Source organism: Phalacrocorax aristotelis, chromosome 16, assembly GCF_949628215.1.
Source record: "Phalacrocorax aristotelis chromosome 16, bGulAri2.1, whole genome shotgun sequence".
NCBI lineage: Eukaryota > Metazoa > Chordata > Aves > Suliformes > Phalacrocoracidae > Phalacrocorax > Phalacrocorax aristotelis.
This window is the reverse complement of record NC_134291.1, coordinates 9,892,133-9,914,803: the sequence shown is the minus strand read 5'-3', so window position 1 is coordinate 9,914,803 and position 22,671 is coordinate 9,892,133. Positions and strand designations below refer to the sequence as shown.

The 22,671-nt window shown below is 41.3% G+C and overlaps 1 protein-coding gene and 1 long non-coding RNA gene across 2 annotated transcripts; one reads left to right on the top strand and one right to left on the bottom strand.

Moving 5' to 3' along the window:
- Positions 1-181: 181 nt before the first annotated feature.
- On the bottom strand, positions 182-11,344 carry UTP6 (UTP6 small subunit processome component). Its single transcript, XM_075111374.1, has 19 exons — positions 11,185-11,344; positions 11,025-11,109; positions 10,399-10,440; positions 10,219-10,311; positions 9,538-9,585; positions 8,668-8,731; positions 8,012-8,130; positions 7,345-7,422; positions 6,858-6,939; positions 5,548-5,629; positions 4,736-4,917; positions 3,827-3,906; positions 3,057-3,134; positions 2,706-2,885; positions 1,923-2,003; positions 1,465-1,574; positions 1,313-1,379; positions 950-1,022; positions 182-381 (listed from the first exon to the last, which is right to left on the bottom strand). The coding sequence occupies exons 1-19, from the start codon at positions 11,274-11,276 to the stop codon at positions 224-226; spliced, it is 1,794 nt and encodes a 597-aa protein (XP_074967475.1). The 5' UTR covers positions 11,277-11,344; the 3' UTR covers positions 182-223.
- A 2,068-nt stretch (positions 11,345-13,412) lies between these two features.
- On the top strand, positions 13,413-20,215 carry LOC142065140 (uncharacterized). The gene is made up of 3 exons (XR_012663292.1): positions 13,413-13,852; positions 18,279-18,575; positions 19,990-20,215. It is a non-coding gene; the product is annotated as an uncharacterized LOC142065140 (long non-coding RNA).
- The last annotated feature ends 2,456 nt before the right edge of the window (positions 20,216-22,671 follow it).

Sequence of the window (22,671 nt, the reverse complement as noted above, 5' to 3'; positions counted from 1 at the left end):
TGCTCTCGCACACTCACGGACACTCTGCTTTCTCCTCTAACTACACTTGAACTTGGCCCTGGCACAAGCAACACTAGAAACAACTACAGTGGGGCAGATTATTTTTTTTCCCACAGAGGCAAGAATGTAAAGGTGCAGTTTAATATGATCTAAGCACATAATTTACCTTTGTACAAAGAAGTTTAAAAAAATCCACAGTCATGTTTTAATTTTTTATAGCTTTTCATAAATGTCCAGTTTGCAATAAAGTATATTTGGAAACAAAGTCTTCCACCAGGTCTCCCTGCAGCATCTTCATAGCTCGCCAGTGAATGCTCCCACAGTTTTCTGGTTTGCCCTGGGGATGACTTAGCTCATCTTTGATATAATCCAGCCAGATATCTTTAAAAGAAAAATAGAAGTTCTGTTTAGATTTTGATTGGATATTACTTAACAAACATACCACATCTAACCTAGAGACTCTCTTTTTGCAAGTGTCCATGACGTTAACGCAATGAGGTTTACTTTGTGAAACTACAAGTCCCTGGCCCTCAAGGGCCAAAAGCCTGGGTTCTATTCCCAGCTTGAGCAGTAACGTCTTAAGAAACAATGCAGCAATAATTGGGCTGTTTACTTTCTTAAAAGGAATACTGCAGAAATCTTGATTATAAAACCTAGCTCCGCAGTGTTCACAAATCCAAATTAAAGGTGATACACTTTTCTTATGCCAGCCAGTGTCAAACCTTATTTGCTACTAGTCCTGGTGAAGCCATCCCACTGCAAACAATAACCCTGGACTGACAGTAAAGGGTCACTGCAGTGTCATGCACTTAATGGCACAGAAGAAATAAGCTCCACTCTGCATGACAGCAATCACAAGGGCAGAACAAACAGCTACCTTCTGAAATGGATGGAAATAAAAGAGGCAGCACTGAATGAATGAATAAATAAATAAATGAAATCCCCTTACCAGAATCTGTTGAACCAAACTCTCTCAAGGCACGTTCATAGTATTCTCTCAGATGAAGTATTTTGCAGGATTCCTAACAAAGGAAGGTATTAAAAGGCCATTATTTTGTACGGAAGTGAATCTGCAGCTTGATTAGATTCTTACAAAGAAAAAGAGTCATGGTAATTACATGCGCACACGCACCCTGCCAAAGATTAGTTACCATGGAACTTGGTTTTGTATTACATGCTAAGAATCAACTTTAGAAGACAAATATGAACTGATCACAAACTAATGACACTGCTCATAAGTCCTCTGTTTCCTATTTAAATCCAAATTTAGAAGTACAAATACAAGGCCTTAATTGGATATTCGACAACTTACTTGCTCCTTTTCTATTTGGATCATCTTCCTGAAGAAGTCAAGTGAAAATGGACGATTTTCACACAGGCTGAAGTGAAAACATAAGTAACTTTAGACTTAAGCCTTTTAACATTTGCCCTAGAACAATAGCGTTTGAAGGTTTTATTTGTCACCTGGTAAAGACTCTTTTAGCTTTCTTATAACCACGATTTCTGTAAGTCCAGTCAAGATACTTTTCTTTCATAGTCACAGATTCAGCAGGAGTTGTGGCACGTAAGGATTTCTGCAAGGAGAAAAAAAAGCAAAACCAAAAAGAAACCAACCTGTGTTCAGACAGGCATCCAAAACCAGAGCAAAAATTCTAGACCACAAAGTAAAAAGAAAAGTAAGAGTCCATCATTGATTGTGCTTCCAAACATCTAGATGTCTTAGAAGCATAGGGACAACATTTGTGCTTATGAGCCTATATCCAACTGGTTTTGGTAACATACAGTTTTACTTGAAATTCTTTGGTATCAACACATCCATGAAGGAACTGCAGGATAAAGCATTTGTTAACGTTCCATCCACACACATTGTTCCCATTTATTTACACGCTGTCATAAAAAGTACATTTCTATTAGCTAACTACCTGATAGAGAGCTTCGGTGTCCTCCTTGCTGTTTGTGCCTTCACTCCATTCCACCCAGAAGGTCCATAATGGCAAAGTGCCCTACGAGGTAAGCAGATAAATGAAATGATTGAAATACAGTGACCCTGATTTACAGAAACAGACAGATCCCCCAGGTTCTGTATTACAGCTGCGCTAAAAAATGTCCTTTAGACACAGCTCTTAGAAGGACAACTTGCACTACACACTGAAATCACTTCTTTTTTCCTTCCTCGCCTACTGGACAAATACTGCTTCGCGGGACAGCTACAAGACACGTTGCCAGGGATGAGAGACAAGTTCTACATCACCAAACACTGCAGCACATCGGTAACTCCAGAGAACAGCAAGGAGGAAAGAAACAATCACCTCCTTGTTTCTTCTCCTCTCTCCTTGTGCCCAGGGTTTGAAATGGAACAGTAAGAGAGCACAGAGCTAATTCAAGGCTTGAAATACTACACACCCAAACAGTGTATCAGGACAGTGAAAACATATTTTTCACGACACAAAAAATACCAGCTGACTGCTAGAAGAGTATGCAAAACGTCACCTGTGAGCATTCAGCTTTAACACTGAGTATGAAGTGAATTTGCCCTTATGCTCCTGAATGCAATGTGCATGAGAAACGTCAAGTTCTTATTTTTGACCTCAAAAATGGTTGAGACTTTGAACGCCCTTTGAACGTAAAGGGGGGAAAAAACACCTCAAATATCAGAGATTTCCTGTCTGAGACTAATGCATCAAGTCCATAAAACCAGCACAGACCTTAGATTTCACGTGCTTAACGGCTTCTTCAAAACACTGGGTCACGTCATCACTCTTCAGTTGGATCAGCACCTGCAGCCGCATCTGCCACGTTTCCACTGAATGGCTGAAGCGCTTAGTTGCAGCTTCTGCCATCTCCATAGCCTTCTCGAAGAGGCTGGACTCCAGTAATAGTTGAAGCTAAAACCCAGCAGATACAGCTGATCACCACAAGAGATTTGTAATACCTTGTTAAAAAGCAAGGCCTTGATCAAAATCTTGCCCACCTTTCTATCTACTCAAAATGGTAACAACAGGCATGCAAGCAATGCAGGACAGTCTCACAACCTATTTTTCAGTGTCAACTCTTACCCACTGCTTATAGAGAGCTTCGGGCAGCAAACTGGACTCATGGGCTTTGCCGAACACACTTAGTGTCCTCTCCAGCCTCTAGAATCAACAGAGAAGAAAAAGTAAAGAACACAAGCATTATTCCTGTATATGCCAGATCCCAGCATTACAAGAAGCCCAGTGGATTAGTGTATTAACATGTCACTGAAATTGAATAGAAGTGACATATCTAATACCTTAGGTACCCGCATACATCCAAAGATACAGGGGAAATTTGAGCATTTGAATCACAATTCTTCCTTAAAGAGCAAAAGAACATATCAGCAATGTTCTTGTACTGTACTAAAAGGGAACCAAACCGCACAGGATCAGTTAATTCACTGAGTCACACTGAAGCATAGATGCTTAATTAAGGTGCCCACGTGCCAGCACCAAATTTTACTCTGACTTATTTGCAAGAGTCATTTTAATTCATCCTTTTCTTTGAACAAGCACAGGTTTTCAGGACTGTCAGCAAATACAAACAAGTTTGCATTCTTAACTTCCATCCAAAGAGGTCACTGGACTTTACTGACAAGGCCAGTTTATGCCCAAGTTACTCGTGTTCAGGCAGGCCACATGTGAGCCTGTCAGTAAAAGTGATCCCCTCAGATGAAGACTAAATAATTTTTAATGATGGCCGCAGGTAAGTAATTCTGATAAATGTCTATATTTGCTCCTTGTCTGATAGATTACAGAAGTCAGTAAAAATAGGGATGATTTGTCACTACGATTTCCTAGTAAGCTTTTACCTTTTGCTTTAATTCTTCACTGTTTGTTTTCCTGCTGTATCTCTCTAAGCAAAAAGTGATGTAGCATTTCCACATGTCCTCTGTAGAATCAAATGCGTAATATCACACTTTAAAGAATCACAAGAGTAAGCACAAATATTTGTCTTTAAGGAATACAGAGAATCCGAGCACTAAGTGTTAATGCCAACTTTGTTTTAAAACGTTGTATTATGAAAGAGGCCCTACATTTATATCGTTAATATTTAAAAATGGCTTCCCAGTATAAGCTGCAGACAATAACTCTTAGTTATGGCTTAGTTCAGCTGAGGCTTCAGCGCACGCTGTCGCAATTAATGTTCAGTGCCTGTGGATTTCAACAGGCCTGCAAGAGCGAGGACACTCACAGGCACTTGAGAAAATCCTTCTTCATCTGACTGACTACCAAGACTACATAAGCAGCAAGTCTGAGTCCACTCCACAAACAGCCCCTTGTAGCTTCCTTTGAGAGTAAGGACAATACCAGATGTTGAAGTTGGATTTCCACTCCACTGGCAACTCAAAAACATTGCTTACTCACAGCTAACCAGCAATATACTTGAGTTCCACAGGTTTCCTTTATTTAGGGAATTTTCTCTTTGTACAACTCCCAAACCTCTATTAATCTGTGGGCTTCTATTCTCCTTATTGGTCAAGTCACGTTAATAAAAGCAAACAAGCAACAAAAAGCACTCTCAGTCAAACAGCTCCTTCGAAAGCATAAAAACACTGCGAAGTAACCCAAATAACACATAAAATAGATAGATCCCAAAAAGGTAGCATCTAAAAACTTAGGTATGGTACAGCCTGCCAACACCTACTTCGAAATCTTCACAATATACAGTACGCTAAAGTACCAGGGAAAAATGTTAAAATGTAGGCAGAACATTTCACCTGTTGGGACTGCTCTCACAGCCTCTTCGAAGACTGCACAGCACCGTTCCTCTCTCTGAGTCATCTCAGATACTTTCATCTGTTTTGTGGTGTGTTCTGTGGCCTGTGGGGACCCCAGCTCCAGCTCACGGCGTGCCATGTAGTCCCATGTGAGAGGATCATCAGCATACTTGGTCTGCAAACTAAACACACCATGTCTGTAACACCCCTCAACCGCCACCTTCCTTTGCAGGTATGTTTAGAAGGGCTGTTACATTGGTAAAGAAATGTACTTCATTTCCAAGCAACCAAATGCCAGAGAAAAAATATTTTACCTTTCCACAAGAGAAAGGCAAAATACTAGCTTTCATTTATTTATTTAATATGGATATTCTTCAGTAATGGCATGAAGTAGACAGGAAGCTTTTGCAAGAGATCTTTCTTTTGAGAGGAACAACTAGAGAAACTAAAGATGCAGAAGAACCATAAAGTACACTAGGAAAATCCACAGTTCCTGCAACAAATTTATGGAAACTAAGTGTAGTAATTATTCAGTGACAATTGTATTTTATCTGATTTTTTCTTAGCAGCTTCTCAAAGCCTCTTCTGAAGTTAGATACAAGTATCCTTTTCTAAAGAGCATGCTTGCCTCGTGTTTTGTTTTTCTTAAAGGATTTCCCATAGGCCTTAACATTCTATTTCCCTAGAGAAACAGCCTTTAGTTGTTAACCTGTCAACCCACCATAAATTAGAGAAGGTACGAGAACATATTTCCTAAAGAAAACCAAAACAAAAATAAAAAAGAAAACCCACAATGCAAAGCCACACCTCACCTTTCAAGAATTTCTTTTTGCAAATCTTGGGTAAAATCAAAGAGCTTTGCAATAGAAAGCACAGCCAGATGGAACTCAACCCCTACATAGAGGAGAGAAAAAAAAACAACTATCAAGTGGAGTATTACACCCATTGCACACTGCATTTCTGTATCTTTGCAAGCTTTTGTCAAGACACAGGTAACACTGAAGTGCCTAGATAGATGCCCTTTTCATGTCTATAAATCTCAGTGTCCCACCCATATGATAAGCCAGGTCGGGATGTTGACTGTCAGACTATATTCTTCACTTCATGTTACTGAGTTACAAAAAAGGCTGTGAGAGGCAGGATATTCCAGTCTCCAAAGTGTTAAACTAGTCCTGTCCTGACATGCTTACAGATCCTCCCAGCGTGGTTCCACTTGCACATCTAATCAGCACCTCCTCTGCTCCTTCATTTGACTCTGCCACGAAAACACAGAAGGCTTCACACCTGGGACAGACCTCTCTGAAGCTGCACACAGTGTATGTCAATTAATTACATCCATCCATCTTGTATCTCCATAACTTCCCTGTCAGAATGCCAAGTGACTTGACATAATGAGTTCACTGCAAATCCCTATCAGCCATTACTCACCTCCTTATTTTTAGGTCCTTACAAATCATTTGTATACCTATTTATTCCAGTATTTCTCCAGGAATTTACATTAAGCCAAGTCTTTCTGTCATTTCCTCTAATGTTCTGTTTCCCCCCTCTACTTTTCAATGCTGTTACTACATTTTGCCCATTGCCTTCCAAAAGATCCCCATCTACTGTGGTTTCTCAAAGATATCGGCTACTACTTTGCAGTTATTTTACTCAGTTCTCTCAATAAAATAGATTAATTTTACCAAGCCTGGTTAATTTAAAATCATCTAACCTGTTTCATTATCAGCCTGAATTCTTACTTCTCTGTCACTAGTGCTAGCTGATTAGTTGTGATCTAACGTTCAGTAAAGAGCAAAGCAAAAAAGGTGTGTGATTCTGAACTGTCCTCCCTTTGTTTTTTTAAACAATGAAGTTTTCAGACTGTAAGCCCAGCACCTATGCCACTTCAGCCCAAAAGCTCTTGTACTGGAAGAGGTGTCAGCCTGCAGAACAGTTATGAAATAAGAACTATTAGCATTAGTAATTTATACTTTGGCATTATCTAGGTTCTACTGAAGAAATGGTAGAGTTGCAAATACCTTTGTGTGTACACTGGAGCTAAGCCTATCTGTATCACGTAGCAGAGAGCTGAGTTAAAGGTGACAATTTTCCTATTTAATAAGTACAAGACATGTTAAATCACCTTTAATTTTCTGAGCAGCGTCCCTGTAGATTATGCGAGCCATTTCCCCATTGAGAATCTCTTCAGAATAACTGAATTCCCCCTGCAATATCAAGCATAACATCATTGAAAAAATTGTCTTCCTTTCTCAGCTGCCATTTTTACAAACATGGGAAAAAACTGTTTTTCTTCATCAATCTTTATCTAATTTGCACAAGTCAACTGCAAAGAAATAAGAGATAATTACGCTTGACTATCCCTTTCCAGAAATTACTATTAACTTTTAAACTGGGGGATGTAACAAAAGACTTTACAAATGTAAAGAAGAACCAGTGTATGAAGTATTTGAGCTGAGCCTAACTTGAATAGCCTAACGCAGGCACAGGACATGAACAGAAGCTTTCACTAAGCTGTTTTCAAACAAACCATTAATACGGATTCCTTGAAACTGTGCATTCTAATGTGCAATACGCAAGCAGACAATCTCTCTTAAGTTTAATTGACCTACCAAGTCCATCTTTGCTTTTTCAAATACCTTCTTTTCCTTCCTCTGTTTTTCAGCATGCATCAGCTCCATTCTGAAATACTGCGAGAGATAATTAAATTATTGTGGGGGTAAGGATAAACGCTAAAACATCTCAGTCCATAGATGGTAAAATAAGCCTTACCTGAGGAGCTGAAAATCAGGACTTTGCCAACATGCTACATATGTCCAAGAGCCCTGGTTTTTAAAGGTTTGTGCATACAGCTATCCACCCTCCATATTTAGTCAGAAGTTTCCCACAGGTAGAAATTACCACTTTCTAGTCATTCTTTAAACCTTAATTTTCCCTCAGAAAAAAACATGGTCCCTAGCAAACGCTAGGGATGCCAGATCTCACCCAGAGAACTATGTCCTAGAAGCACTTACAGCACTTCAAAAGGGAATTCCGACACATTTATCTATAAACAGTGTAAAATCCTCACTCTGCATAAATACAGGATTTGCTAAATAATTGATAAATGCTACCAATACGAAGTACTTTTTTTTTTTTTTTAAACATCGTTTCCCCACTGATGGGGAAACGAGTTCTTTCCAGTTTGCTCAGACTGATCAGAGAAATATGCTGGACTGATTTGCTTGATTTGCCCTGATTAATCAAATAACTGGTCATAGAAAAAACCCAGGAACTCACTTCTTGATAGAGTTTTGGGCACTCTGGATGGAAGCGCAAAGCACGAAGGAACAAGTGCCTAGCACTTTCTGATGACAGTTGTGTCTCCATTTCCCATTTTGCTGCCATAATCCACAGTGCTGCAACAAAGAAATTCATTTTAAGGCAAAGCAAGTGACTGGTCATGAGAACCCATTCTGAAGCTACTCTCCAGGATACACGGGTTTTTTTGTTCAGTGCACCCAACATAATCTGTGAGCTCAGCGATGGAATACAGCTGATTATCTCCCACGTAAAACCTAGTTAAAGGACTAAAAGCTAAGCAGATCCGGGAAGTTTGATCTGGTATAGCCAAACATCCAATGATGTACAACAAAGTCTTCAAAAGCCAAAAGCAGCTGTGAGTATTCAACACCTCCGACCCCTGAAACATTTAGCTGGTCCCCAGTCTACCTGGGAAATGGTCACTCAGACCATGGGGACTCCTGCTTCACAGCCCCTTCTGATTGCTCAGCGCAATCCTTGCCAGAACCCTTCTCTCTGAAGGAGCAGCAAGGCAAAGAAAAGAGCAGGAACTTTCACCCCAACAGCTTGAACTGTAATCTGTAAGAACTTAAGCCAATGCTATACAATCTACACTCAGTTATTTATGCAGCGCTCACCGATGTTTTATTTACCTGGTTTATTGGGATGAATGGCCAACATGGAAGAAAACACCTTACTAAGCTGATGTTTTGCATTCTGTAAGAGAAGTAGCATTGTTTCACCCACTCTAGCACCAAAGTGAGCCACCAGCACCAGAGTTTCATTATGACAGGTTACAAGTTGTAATGCAATTGTACTGGAAGAGACACTCCTCCGCCACTTTATCTTCAGTAGAAAGTTTTACATATTTGTTCAATACTGACCAGCTTCCAAATGTTACCAGACTAGGTTAGCATAGTTAACTCAAACCTTTCTGAACTATGTAGGTAACACAAACGTTGCCTAAGTCACAAATCCATACTCTCACTGACTGCTTTTGAGGTAAAGACTGCATTTTTCTTTGCCCACTTGCATTACTCTGACAAGGCCACCTTCTTCAGTACAGGAAGGACAATGACTGAATGCTAATAATAATGTGAAGACTTGCACAGGTAAGTTTACAAAGCACAGAATTGCCAGAATTATACTTTTCAGCATAGCCGCTATAAGAAATGTTTGGAACAAAATGGCGTTTCACAGACAGGTGATCCATTCATTCCAGAGAAGGTATAACCAGTATTATGATTCTCCCAAAGCAAGGGTACTCCAGATGCAATGCTATCAACCTCACCTTTGCCACCTGCAAGCATCAAATTTCATACTAATTCCTTCTGAGTCACATTCTGTACTTATGGACATCAGTGAAAATCCCAGGCAGCTCCAATAATACCATCAAAATTGTTTCAGTACTACAGCACATGCCAGTAAAGTTTGTACCAATCTTAGAATTCAAATTCCAGATGCCTGATTAAACACCAATCCAGGGCCTCAATGCAGATAAGATTAGCATTCTGAAAACTCACCCACTGCTTGCAAAATGCAACATGTGAAAGCCAAAGCTGGACATCTTCCTGTTGGAAATGCAAAGGGAAAAGAATCCACCTTACAATAGGGCAAGTACCAAATCAATAGTACATTGACAAGTAAACAATACAAGCAAACAATACAGGACGTGGCATGCAGAGAGAAGGAATTCTGAATCTCAAATTCCCTTTTTTCCCCCAGATCTGCAAATTCCTGCAAAAGACCCAAAGAAAACCAACCCTCCTATCTCAGACACACCCTCACAGCCCCTCCAATCAAACCGATGTTACACTGAACTCAAAAGAGCCCACTGTAACGGTTCCTGAGGCACCTCATTTAGGTTTTATGATTAGATGTATCAAGTCGATCTTTTCCTAAAGCAGCTGAAAGTTCTTTTCGTTCTGTTCCTAGTCCTTGCCAGGCAACAGACCAGACTCACACTGCAATATGTGGCGCTACACAGTTGAGGACTAATGACTCAGTACAAAATATTGTTTGTGTACAATAAAGGTCTGATATGAATGGTCTACTTCTGGGCTACTGCTAACTGTAAGACCAAACATCCACCTAGTTTTTTACTACATCCCTCTGTATTATTACAAATATTTAGTAGCAATGATATCTAGATAATTTTACATAACAAAAGGGCATTTTTTAACCTATCAAATAAACAAACTTACTTTCCATTTTCCTGTAGCACGGTTGAAGAGGCTATGGACTCTATGCAGAATAGAGTTCTCAATTTCATCCTTCTTAAATGAATATCCAATGCGCTAGGAGGAAAAAAAAGTATTACTTTTATTGCAATAGAAAAATCTGGCATAAAGTATTTTTGCACTCTAAATAACTGATAAACTTACTGCTCTTCTTTTCTTGATCAATTCCAGCAGATTAATTTCATACTAGAGTGGGGAAAAAAAACATTTAAAAGCAGATGAGAAGACACAAAACAGTAAGGGGGAAAAAATAATACAGATCAAGTTTTTTATAACTAATCAGGTGGACAATAAAAATTACATACAGGGAAACAAGCAACAATTATTTGGCGAGATCACTACATTTCTAAGACTGACTGAAATTAAACTTGAGCATTTGTGTTACACACGGTATTTCAGACTTGAGCTGTTGGCACCCGCTATTCCTAGAGTCATAATGCACAAGCAAACTTCTGACACCACGCAAAGTTAATTATGCTTAACTACAGTTTGCAGATGGCATCAGGGAACTGGTGTCTGCATCCCTGGAGGAGGAAGAAACTACGGGGGAAAGTCACAACAAGAAAGACGACCCCCTCATCCCAAACTCGGGCACAAACTCCCGGCCTCGCCTCAGGCCCCGGCGTGTCCGGAGGAGCTTCTGCCAACAAACCACCCGGGCTGGCCGCGGAGGCCTCACGAAGCAGCCCGAGCTACGAACATCGCTCAGCTGCCAACCGAGCTGAACCGACAGCCTGAGGCAGCACGCCCTGCTCACCACCAACGCCCACCTGAATATAATTAATAAAATCCTCCTTCCGAAGCGCTCTCCGCTGTATCTTGTACTCCAGCGCCGAGGCCCTCCTCAGGACGGCCCTGCGGGGAGGGGAGATCAGCGAGGGGAGACCAGCGAGGGAGAGCCCGCCCGCTCGCTCCCGCCGCCCGCCTCACCGGATCTCCCTGCGCGTGAAGAGCCCGACGCGCTCCAGCTGCTCCAGCTCCGGGACGCGGTCCTCCAGCCGCTGCTCCACCCGCTCCGCCATGGCGGCAGCCTCGCGCGTGGGCCCGGCCCGGTGCGCTGCGGCCCCGCCGACACTTCCGCCCGCGTCTCCCCTCCCCTTCCGGCGCCGCTCTGGCGCCCCCTGGCGGCACTGCCGGCCCCGCGGCGCCGGGGACACGGGGCGCGATCGTCCCGGTGGCGGCGGAGGCTGGAAACCGGCCCCACGTAGAGCGGGTCTGGGGTGGGACGAGTCCCGGGGACGCGGGGGAGAGACGGGCTTCGGCCTCTCGAGGACGGCAGAAGCGCTGGGTGCTGCTCCGGGCGCCTCCTGCACCCGGAGACACCGCGGCACCGACCCCGGCTGCGGCGAGGGGGGATCGGGACCAGCCCCTGCCGTTGCTTCCTGGCGGGATTCCTCGGGGGATAAATGGCTCTTCCCCTCCCACCCCTTTCTTCTGAGAAAATGAAGAACAAAACATGGGGACGGCAAATTTCTGTCTCTTAAATAAAGAAGTCCCAGCAAATAAAAAAAAAAAGATGGAGGTGGGAGACTTTCTTTTGAGAGAGAATTGCTTTAAATACGTATTAGCTAAATGCTTTAAATAAGCGTTACAGGAGGCCTGTACCTAGCAGTGTTCCCCAAGGGTCTGTGCTGGGTCCAGGGCTGTCCAATATACATATCGATGCCCTGGGCGAAGGGACAGCGTGTCCCCGCAGCAAGTTTGGGGACGATACCAAGCAGGGAGGAGTGGCTGATGCACCAGAAGCTGTGCTGGCATCCAGTCAGACCTGGGCAAGCTGGAGAGCTGGGCCCAGGGGAGCCTCATGGAGTTCAACCAGAGCAAGTGCCAGGTCCTGCCCCTGGGGAGGAACAACCCCCCGCACAACCACAGGCTGGGGGTGACCTGCTGGAGAGCGGCTCTGCTGAGAGGGCCCTGGGGGTGCTGGGGGGCAGCGAGGTGACCCTGAGCCAGCACCGGGCCGTTGGGGCCAAGAAGGCCAGCGGTGTCCTGGGGGGCATTCAAAGGAGTGTGGCCAGCAGGGCGAGGGAGGTTATCCTCCCCCTCTGCTCTGCCTTAGTGAGGCCACATCCAGTGGCTGCATCCAGTTCTGGGCTCCCCAGTTTAAGAAGGATGCGGAACTGCTTGAGCAAGCCCGGCGGAGAGCTGCCAACATGATCAGGGGACTGGAGCATCTCCCTTTTGAGGAAAGGTGGAGAGACCTGGGTCTGTTCAGCCTGGAGAAGACTGAGGGGGGGGATCTTATCAATACTTATAATTATCCGAAGGGCAGGTGTCAAGAGAATGGTACCAGACTCTTTTCAGTAGTGCCCAACGACAGCACAAGGCGCAATGGGCAAAAGCTGGAACACAGGAAGTTCCACCTGAACATGAGGCCAAACCCCTTTGCTGTGCGGGTGCCAGAGCAGGGGCACAGGCTGCCCAGAGAGGCTGTGGGGTCCCTTCCCTGGAGACATTCACACCCCGCCTGGACGCGGTCCTGTGCCCCTGCTCTGGGGGTGCCTGCTCATGCAGGGGGTGGGACGGGATGAGCTCCAGAGGTCCCTTCCAACCCCTAACATTCTGTGATTTTGTGATTATCCACAGCAGGATCATCTGCTTATGCTTTGGGTTGTCACTGCCATCACTGAGCTGGTTAAGAGATGGAACCACACCTTCAAAGTGGCTCTGCCCTGTTGTGACGATTACTCCCTCCTGGAGGAAAAGGCAGGAGCCGTTTCTTTGAAAAAGCACAGGGAGAACGGGCAGTGGCCTAAGGGCAGGAATACTTTGGGCACAGCATTTTTCATATATAGTAGCCGAAAAAAAGCTGTGGGTGATCTTTCCCTTTTACTGTAGTAGAACAGCTTAAAAAGCATTGCTGAGTACAGAGCGAGAACCTGAGCAGCTGACTTTTGTTAAAAACGCACATAGGACAAAACACTTTACAAGCATTATCAAGAACAGTGGTAATTTTTTTCATCTGATATGACTTGGATTCGTGGTGGGTTTTCTCAATATCGGGCGCCAATTAAAAATACAAACAAATTCTTAGTGGGAGAGGTTTAGTGGCTTTTTGCTCTGACAGGAAATAATGACACTGTTTTCCAAGAAGCAATCAAACAGGAAAGGTACCAGGAAACGGAGAGGCACCATCCAGTCACAAGACCAAGAACTACAGATACAGAGTTCGGAGCTCTGTGGCTGAGGCAGCTCTGAATTGCAGCCATCTCACGCAGAGGGACCACTTAGCACATTGCAAGGCCAACAGCAGCTCCTGATGTACGCTCTCCACCTTGGAGGCTCCCACGTCCTGCACTGAACTGCCACAGGCTATGGTTTTGCGTATTTCAGTGCTCTCAATTCAACTTTATATACCCACAATATTCACAACAGAATTGGCAAAATCCAGCAGCTGCCTCAGGGCAGTTAAGCCGTCCCTGCAGCAGAAGGAGGAACTTCCCACAGCAAGGACAGCTGGAGGGCCAGGGGGGATCGGCACAGCCATCCCAGTGTGAGCCATCCCCACCTGGGAGGCACAGCCTTCCATCTCTCGGGAGCTACGTTTCAGTGAGTTCGCCTCCCACTGAGTTCAGCTTTCAGTCAAGCAGCTCAACAGGTAATCCTTCTCAAAGTGGTGGTGTAAGAATATTATTAATTATCATAACACTTATTAATTATATTGGATTTGACTTTTTTTGAGATGCACCAGCTCAAACCGATTCTTGTGTGAGTCCGCAGACTTTACTAAAATAGTACTTAAGGAGGACTACACTGGTCATGAAAAGTAGCATTAGCATACTGAATTGCTAAGCAAAAATGTGATTTGAAATACTATACTTGATTGTTTAACTTCATTTATTTTGCTATTTCTGCATCTGATTGCATGATTTTATACTATATAAAAGCATTCTGTATTTAGAGCTTATCTGTCATGGTGCACTTATATCACAACATGCATGGTAGGAGTTCAGAGCTTAAAAGGTAGATGTCAGTCATTACCTCCGGAAAATTCTATTGCTATCTTCTTGCCCTCCTCATTCTGTAAGCACTAAGCTCTCCTTTGGCTGAAAACCAGCAGTAACCGCAAAAGAGAGACAGAAACATAAGCAACAGGGTCTTTCTGAAACTTTATGGTTGATCATTTTATCAGTCTGAAAATATTGATTTGTGATCAGCCTACAGTGTTCTGCCACCTGCAGTTAGTTAGGAACTCTGAAACTCAAAAACTCACTACTAAGCAATCCATGACTGTTTTAACATGTATGATGGAGAAGTACATGTACGCTAAGGGGCAACAGCCACCTCCACCTTGAATTGGGCCTCCTGGAGAATTCTGTCATATGCATAGATCTACCAACAGGTCTTTGACACATGAGAGTTATTCACATACTATCCACATGCCGATGACAATGTGTGTCCAACAGTGCCTCTTAGGGCATTAAATCCCTTGTTAGCACTTGTCAAAGCACCACAATATCATCCAATAGAAGCATATAGGCATAGCGCAAACCACTCTGCAGGACCCATCACTGGGAGACTCAGGAAGAAAGACTGGTGTGCACCAAAACAATAGACTCCCCAAGTTTCTAGTTTAGGGCCTTAGTATTTCCCACTCAAAAACACGTGCACGGAGTGAGTAACAATAAGATTTAAAATACGGAACTTGTTGATGACCTCACGGGATTATTTACAAATAAAATAAATCACAAACTAGTTGAAAATATTTTCTGTTCCCTCAGATATCCCTCCTTTCCTGTAAATGGAAGAAGTACAAACATAAAAATGATTTTCCTTTTCTTCCCCCAGCAAAACAATCCTTAGCACAATTAACATAACGGACTGTCAGAAGTGATCAAACCAAAGTGAGAAATGCAGTGAGTGGCAGGCACGCCCAGCCCGACCCACCAGAACACTGCATGCTGGATTTGTCATGCAAATCAAAATGGAACCTGACATGCTCTTTGTTCATTTTCCTTTCAAAAAATCTACTTTAAATGCCTCCCATGTGCCTTGTTTTGGAAGCTGACATTCCAAATGCATCAGTGCAAATTAAGGGAGGGATCCATTACCAATAAAGACGTTGCGATCCAGAGAATTTCAACAAATCTTATTGGGAATACTGGAGAGACAGCTGCTGCAGCTTGCACCTGTAGGGTCACTCAGTTTGCTGCTGCTGCTTCTTTTATGAAGCCTCTTTAAAAAAACTCCATCAGTAGGTCCTTGCAGGAGAAGTTCTGGCAAGCTGTCACAGCTTAATAGTCATAGATTACAGCCTGCAAGCAAAAGGATATATTGTGATTTAGGAATGATAATAGTGGTTTTGCTTTAAGTCTTGTCTATATTAAAATGCATGATGCTTAATGTGCATAAGGCAAATAAATTATAAATTGATTTAGATAAATCTTAATTATTTCTGCTATTTTACTGCGTGAGTGCATAAACAATTAGACCTTTTTAGAAGATGCCACCAGATGTACAGTATTTTAGTTAACTTACACTATATGAAGATGCCTTTTAAACAATGACAGTGATGTTCTGACCTCATGAAAATAATTGGGAAACCTCCACTGACTCCAGCTGAGCCAGTGGTTCATCCTTATGGACACATTTTAACAAAGCCCTCCAAGCACTTACTGAGAATGTGGGGCTTTAGTTTAAAAATGTATCAACACATCTATTAATAAAGCAGCTTGGAATTTACTCTCAAAAATGACTAACCCAAATTTTGGACTGTATTAACTTGTCTAGTTTCATAATTAAAACTATTTACATGACAATTTGGTTTCGCCTCCACCAAAACCAGCAGTCAATCTGCATAAACAGTGGTTTCATCACTTTAGTTCCACTCTGAGCCTCCAAACATTTATATTTAAGACTATGCAATCAGTCAGTTGGACTGCTCCATACCTACTTTAATACTGGTCCATGTACCTGTCCTACACAAATGTGATTTTTTCCATTCTGATAGAGAAATGCTTGTCTTTGTCAATGCATTGCTTTACTCTTGCAGCTTGTTGACCCCCTCCGTGCAGCATTAGATCTGAATGCTTCCAAGAATTTAATTCACTCACTTATCTCCTCTTTAGCTATTATTGGTAAAAAAAAACAAAACCAAAACCAACCAACCAAACCATTTTCATTCGATGCCTTAACAGAACTATTATCCAACAATTTACTCTTTCGTATGGTCTCTTAAAAGAGGCAAGACCTTTACTTTCTTCTCTGCATTGGCTCCGCCCTTGACTTTTCATGAATCATATTTTTCCTCCTATTAATTTTGAGGCATTCTGTTTCTTCTCTGTTGCCCCAAGATCTGCACATCTATACACGGGGAATTTTCAGTGAAGGGGAATGATGCATCTGGAATTGTTTCCTTGCCAATTCACATCTGGTACTCAGTACAAGATCCATCTGTGTATTCAGAATCTCATGGGGCTTGTACAGTAGTGGCTGTAAGCATGCCTTTTAATTTGATTTTGTCATTTGGCTGGTTTGTAAGTAGTTGACAGTCTGTCTAAAAGCAGCAGGGCAGTTACAGCTAGTCCATCATCATATTCTCGTTGCCAATTCATAATCCAGTGGAATGCCAGTCACATTTCAATAATTTAAAACTGTATCAGTCATCTCCTACAAACTCCCAAATTGTCAACACTGTTAAATGTATCACTTAATGACCTTTAATTTAGTATTATTTCCTCACGTACATTTGTATTTAGGATTGTTGCCAGACCTCTGGAGAGCAGAGTCGTGTTAATCTTAATTTACCTTGCTGACCTGTTTACGCTTGAAGAGTAGGTGAAATTGTGGCACGGCTTTGGGTGACATAGCTCTACCATAAGTAACAAGGCAGGTGAAGATAGAACTTCCTCAGAGCAAAGCCTCATATCGTTTAACTGCAAAGATGTCAGTACCAGCATCAATTAAACTGGCATGCCAAAGAGAATAAATTATGCCACATATAAATTTATTTCTCCTTCCAAAAAGTGGGGTTACGATTGGTCACAATTTGCCTCCTGCTGTGTTTCTCACCTCCTTCTCTGGAGACATGTTTAGCATGGTAAAAGTACTTTGTCCACAGTCATGGCAACAACCAGTAAAACTACTTCTGGAGTATGGATAATTCAGATTATAGTGTGCAGAATCATATATGCCAAGCAGCATTCCTAAAACAAGATTAACTCTCACAAAAGCCTTCTGAAGCAACCTCTAGCATATAAACCCACAGATAATGTGTTAACTTCAGTATGAAGCATTTAGATAAGCGCTCTGGTGTGTGAATTTTGTATACCTGTGCTAACTGGAAAACATTAGGAAAACAGTTTCTGCCCTGATCTTATAATTTCATTAACTACTGATGATAAAATTCAAAATTCTCATCTTATTAACCTGTACTCAATTTAGCCACAAAAGAAAGAATTGATCTCTTTAAAACGTATCCCTTTTTTAAAGCTGAAATCAATTTAACTAATTAGAGGTTTCATTTTACTATCTATTGACATATTTGTTGATCCTCCTATAATTTTCTTTTTGATTGACTGAAGCTTTCATTCTTGCACTGTCAAGAGACCTTTTGGTGAGAAACTTCTATTTACATCTGTAACTGACTTAATTCTCACATCTTCCCAGCAGTTTCTCTTTGATGTCTGTATTTCTGAGTTTAATCATTAAGTTTACATCAAAAGTTTTTCAGTTGCCATATCTTTCACAGTTTCCGGGACTCAATTAAGAGAACACAATCCCTGAGAGTTCACTTTGATTTTTTTTTTTATAGTTTTGCAGTAAGCATGACACATGCTGGATTTCTGAAATTATAGTATGAACTAGCACGATACCTATTCCGTTTCCATGTATTAAGCATTTAAATGTCAAGATTTGGCATGGTTTTTTTCAGTGTATTTTATTTGGAATCACACATTAAGCATATTGTAGTGTGGGTGGGTTTATTTTTTTATGTATCATATACAGGAGGTCTACAGATCTTATGTAAAAAAGGCAAAAAACTGCATTAAAATATTAAAAGCTTACTATTTTATTTTCTGAAGCTCAAGTTTAAAAAGGGGGTTTACAACAAAGATCCACAGTTTCTCTGAGGACAAAAGGGACAAGAACTTGTATACAGCTCACCTCAAGCACCTTCAATTTTTCGAACAATTACAAATTTGATGAAGACATTCAAAATGAAGGGCACAGACCAATGAGTGAGCCAGTTAAAGTCTGCTCTGAGTGCTGTGTGAGCTCAACTGAGCAATGACTGTCCTTCTGCAGAGAGACATCATGAGTCCTTGTCCCAGCGGTGGAGTCTTCAGTGATACACGGAAATTATTCAGGTTTTAACAAAGGTGAATAACACTACCTTGTTTTCTTTCAGCAGACCCTTCCTTTTGATTTTGATCCAATCTTATATGAATAAAGATCTTGTTTTAGACTTCGTTTTTAAAACTAAGTGGATGTTATCCTTACCTTACTGTTTTTACACTATAAACATTTTTTAGTTCATTTTATGAGATATATTTTTCTGTAATGAATGCTTTTACTGTTAGTGCATTTCTGGGCTTACAGTTAAATCATCCTAAGAGATCTCCGACCTTTCTAGAGCAAATTAATATATTGGGCCTAGGCTTTTCATAATGCTTTTGAAATTATTCTGGTATTTTTAGTCCACCATCTAAACACTAAAGACAAACACTACTGCTAAAAAGCCACCAAGCAAAAATAAATCATTAACTGAAAATCAGGAAATAAATTTCACTGTAGGAGAGTCATGAAAAATATATTAAAACATCCCAAGACTCCAGGAAACAACTCATGAGCACACATTTCTACTAAGCAATAATGACTAATAACTATCACTTATTGCTCACCACGTGAATGCAGAAGATACGTGACTCAGTGGTGCCAAACATACTGTGCATTCACTTTTCACTCTCTACAATAACTCAAGACACATAAGCAACCTGCTTGCTGAAAGCTGTGCATTATGGGTGCATTAAGATTCCCCGAGGGCCAAGTTCCTTGAGTACTGTGCTCCTGGAATACATTTGAACAGCTCTGTACAAAAGCGGTCCCCAGCCAAACACATGAATGAGAATCACAAGTGGCTGCTCTGCCAATCTTCCACACTTACTGCATTCACAGCGGCATATCAGGATGCTTGGATTGCTATGTCAAATCTTAGCTCTTCCCTTTGCCGTGCTCCAGCATAGTTGTTTCCTTACAGGAAAGCTTATTTTATCTTTTCCTTGTTCCCTACTTATAAAAACACGGCAGCACCAGACATCAACATGCAGAAAAGCAAATTGAAACTGAGAGCTACCACCCCAACTGCAATATGATCCTGCCATCCTAAATATACCCAGTACTCCACCTACCCGCTTGCGCTCTGTTACCCAGAAATCTGTAGCTACTCCAGTTCTTCAGTTGCAATATTACATAGCGTCTGTTTACAAGAGACTGGGAAAACACAAAGTGGGAGTTGACTCTTGTTTTCCAAGTAGGTGGGGAAGAGTAACTTGTCTAATAATTTCCACGGCCTGTTACTGCTGATCGACATCAGATCAGGCTGAAAATAAAGACTATGACCTGAAAAAATGAATTAATAAATATTGCAGGTGAAATTAGCTCAGCACCTAGTGAAGTCTATTCATGTAAGTGAAAGGGATGCCACTGAAATGGATCTGTATTTGGAGAACAGTGATATAGCTGTGGGGGACCCGTACCTTCCCATCTCTGCATGAAGTACTTTTGTTTGTCTAGGTTCTACAGCATTTGTGCATTCTCACTTCTCTCATGGAAAACCTGGGTTTGGTGGGCTGGACAGAGAGCAGGAGGAGAACCTGGAAGCATGAAAACAGAAAGAAGTCAAGTCTGGATCTAACCAGAGAAGTGGAGTGTGTAAGGTCTCTTCCACGCTGGATGCCCTTGAATCCCACTGAATGTGCTCATTAGCTTGAGGCCAAAATAAAGAAATGCAGCTACCCAGAACACTTGCTGTGGATTTGTTTTTCTCAGCAACACCCTGAATAGCAACTGTCAGTTCCTTACCCATGTGATATAATAGCGCTCCCTACTAAATACTGACACAGGCTTTCATGATGCCTGAATCTGTAAGGAATTTCTAAAAAAAGATTGACCAAAAGTTTATATTCTTTTGTTCCAAAGTTATATTTAAGATTAAGTTCTCAGAAGATAAGCTAGATCTGCAGTATTATTTAGTTAGTTACTAACCATCTATATAGACAGACCCATGTTTAAAGATGTGAGGAAAACAGTATAATTGTACTGACAGAACTTGCATTTAGACTGAGCTCCATGTATGCAGGTGTTTATTTCCCCTTTAAAAAAGGACTTATTTTGTAAATATTCCTGTGCTGAGATACAGTAATTTGGAGGACTGGAGGCTGGAAAGTTAAGTAGCATGGCTACAGGGATACTACAGGCAACCAAAAAAAGCATGTAACTATTAAATTAAGGGAAAATTCATGAAGAGGTATAAAATATGCATGCACATTTTCATACATATCTGAAGAGCTAAAAATCACTGCAGTTCAGCCTTTCAAGATGACAGGAACGCTGGGTACACAGAGGTTGCAAAAAAGGCTATGGAAAAAGAGATTTAGAAGTAGTATATGCTTTCAATCTGCAGGAAACAAGTCTGATCTTTTGGATATCAAATGCAAATCCCACTAACAGTAATGTGAAAACAAGAATGGATTGGCCATCTCGAGACATAAAACCTGACACCGGCACCTCTGCCAACTACTTCTGCTTTCACTACCAGGAATTTATTCCAACAGCAACCCTGGTTTGCAAATGATTGTTTCTACCATTTATCATATTAAGTTTATTAGACATCCCTTTTTTGCATTATGTTAGGATATTTTCTACATTTGTAGCAAAAAAATACACTACTTGTCATAAACTTTTACTTTTTCAATTTTATGAGTTGATACAGATTGCAGTTAAGCTACACTGTTTCACTGCTTGTGTTTTTTAGACTACTTTTTTAGAAAACACATTTTCACTGGCTTTGCAGATACCCTGCCATTTGCTAAACACGGCCAACTTCTTTCTGTTACCTGGTGTATATATATATGCAATAAATTTTTTAAAAAATACTTTGTAATAAATGCATCTGTGAAATCTCTAGAGGTCTATATTACCAGGCAGGTCAAGGACAAAACAGCCTCGTGCCACTGCTCATTTCTTCTGAGGAAACCTTTATGATTTCCATCTTTCTAAAAAGGAATATTTATTTTCTAGCTTCTAACTGTGCTAAGTAAATAAGTTACTTGCTTTTTTATGCCCTGCGCTCTTTCTAGCCATCCATACTATGAAGCCCCAAATACGACATTTCAGTGTTGTTGAGGCTCTTTCAGTTGACTGTATCTCAACAGTACTCTATGCTCTTTAAGTACATATGAACTTAAAACAGGGCAGCAGATCTAAACAACTTTAAAAAATGAAAAGTCTCTCTACAAACTATTCAACCTATTGAAGCTCTACTATTTGGCAGACCGTCCTATGCTTCCAGAGGGCTTGTATGCGCGCATTTTGTGTTGCACTGCCGTGTCCCACTCAAGGCTAGAGTCTCATCCTTAGTTCCTCTATTCACAAGCAGATCCAACTCCAATGCCAGAGATTAATTGCCTAATTATATTTCTTACTCCTGCTTGGAAAGTTGCCCTCTGGCTCCTCCTCCTGGTTTTGAAATTTAGAAGGATGAGCCACCAGAAGCAGCAAAGGCTTGTAAACAGTGAGGAGGAAACAGGAATAGATTTTAGGTAATAAACAACTTCCAAGGACAAAATTGCAGCTATACAACATTTACGAGCCTTTCTTACACACAGAGCAATATTACTTGGCACAGGGAATCACTGACCTCAAGATCAGCCTCTGATCATCTAAACATGCTCTTCATTCAGTGTACTGTTGCTATCTAGTCTATGGTTTCAGAAGACTGGCAAATACCCAGTGCATCAGAAGGCTCACCAGCAAGTCCCTGGGTACTAAGAGTGAAGAAGCTACATGTTAAGGTCCTCAGAAGTATACAGTGCATCAAATATCGCTGCTGCCACTAAGTAATTAAAGACATAATCACCACCAACAAATGGGTGGCTGTAAAGAAATTGAGTAGGAAATAGAAGATCAAGAAGCTGGAATACTAAGCAGAGACAATTATGATAAGCAGGATAAAATGTGTAACAGAATGTTTTAGAAATAACACTTTTTGTTTAGAGGGAAGAAAAACAGAATGTAGGTGAAATGGTGACAAAGATGAATTCCCAAAAATGCATGAAAGCAAATGTTGAAACAACTGACAGAAAAGCTGCATGTTGAACATCAATGTCTGATAGAAATGGAAGAAAAGAAAGAAGAGTAATATAAAAAAAGCATAAGGGAAGAAGAGATCTTTCTAAAGCAAACATGAAAGGTAAA

Bases quoted from the DNA above. Each gene is read 5' to 3' on its own strand.
- UTP6 (XM_075111374.1), bottom strand. From the start codon at position 11,276: ATGGCGGAGCGGGTGGAGCAGCGGCTGGAGGACCGCGTCCCGGAGCTG. The intron at 2,886-3,056 runs GTAAGAGTTGAC...GCTGGGTTTTAG, and splicing joins AAGCTCTCTATAAGCAGTGG to CTTCAACTATTACTGGAGTC. The intron at 1,023-1,312 runs GTAAGTTGTCGA...TTCCTTTGTTAG, and splicing joins TCCAAATAGAAAAGGAGCAA to GAATCCTGCAAAATACTTCA.